Raw genomic sequence first — 935 nt, forward strand, 5'->3', positions numbered from 1 at the left:
CTATCCAGTCTGGCTTCAGCATAAATTGGATCACCATTGTTCACAGTGGGATTTTGCAATTTAGTTTGAAATGTTCCGTCAGTGTAAAAGCTAGTGCTTACTTTATACTTCTTATTTTCCCTTGAGGGTTTTAGAAATAGTTTTCTGAAAATATAAAAGTGGGGTCAGACTTTAAAGCAAATCTTTAATGGCATAGTTTCAGTTTACAAAAAGAGCATGATATTTGCTGGGCACTTTAAACGACAAAGTGGTGTTCTATTTTATACGGTCACACGCTGTCAACTTTTTGGATATTCACTTCATGCTTGCTTTGAGTTTTAAAAAATAGCTTTTAGAATGTTGTTTTTTTGCAAGAGGTATTTTTTTAAGAATGCTCATTAATTTACAAACCAATTTGTAAATTGTATAAATTTACATGTTTTTTTGGGTCGGGGCAATGTTTCTGTTTCCATTCCTTTGCGATGAGCGATCAAATACACACTGGAATGAGGCCGTAAGGACGCCACATCCTGACTTTAAGTTTGCTTGCAAGTTGTAAGTGGTTCTGATAAATCTTGGAGATATCTGAAAAAGATTAGAAATGAAAGAATTGATGAATGAATCCTATTTTTCCTGTCATTATAACACGGGTGTTTCATTTTATACATGTTGTATCTGTTCATGGGTTACCACGTCTGTAACATTGTGGATGATTATAATGTATAATATTAAAACCCAACCATAGGTGCTTTAGTATGACTTTCTGCTATTTTAAGACTATATATAATAAAACTAAACGTTTTTGATAAAAAATAAATGAAAAAAATTCAGTCTGCAAATATTGAAAAATATTGACTAAAACGAGTTGAAAACCAGAAACATCTTTCACTCACAGCAGATACAGCTCCACAGTTGTAGGCGTTGTCCATGTTAATCTGTGAAACATATCCACCATT

At 32.9% G+C, this 935-nt stretch overlaps 1 protein-coding gene across 1 annotated transcript in view; it reads right to left on the reverse strand.

Annotated features, from left to right (window-relative positions):
* The window catches only part of LOC100181354, a gene marked incomplete at its 5' end in the record, with an annotated part of 5,380 nt that extends 4,445 nt beyond the window's left edge, over positions 1 to 935 (reverse strand). The window contains 3 exon segments of the mRNA XM_009862082.2: positions 1 to 144; positions 416 to 564; positions 873 to 935. Of these exon segments, the coding sequence (XP_009860384.1) occupies positions 1 to 144; positions 416 to 564; positions 873 to 935 (356 nt within the window).

This window comes from Ciona intestinalis, chromosome 12, assembly GCF_000224145.3.
Source record: "Ciona intestinalis chromosome 12, KH, whole genome shotgun sequence".
Taxonomy (NCBI): Eukaryota; Metazoa; Chordata; class Ascidiacea; order Phlebobranchia; family Cionidae; genus Ciona; species Ciona intestinalis.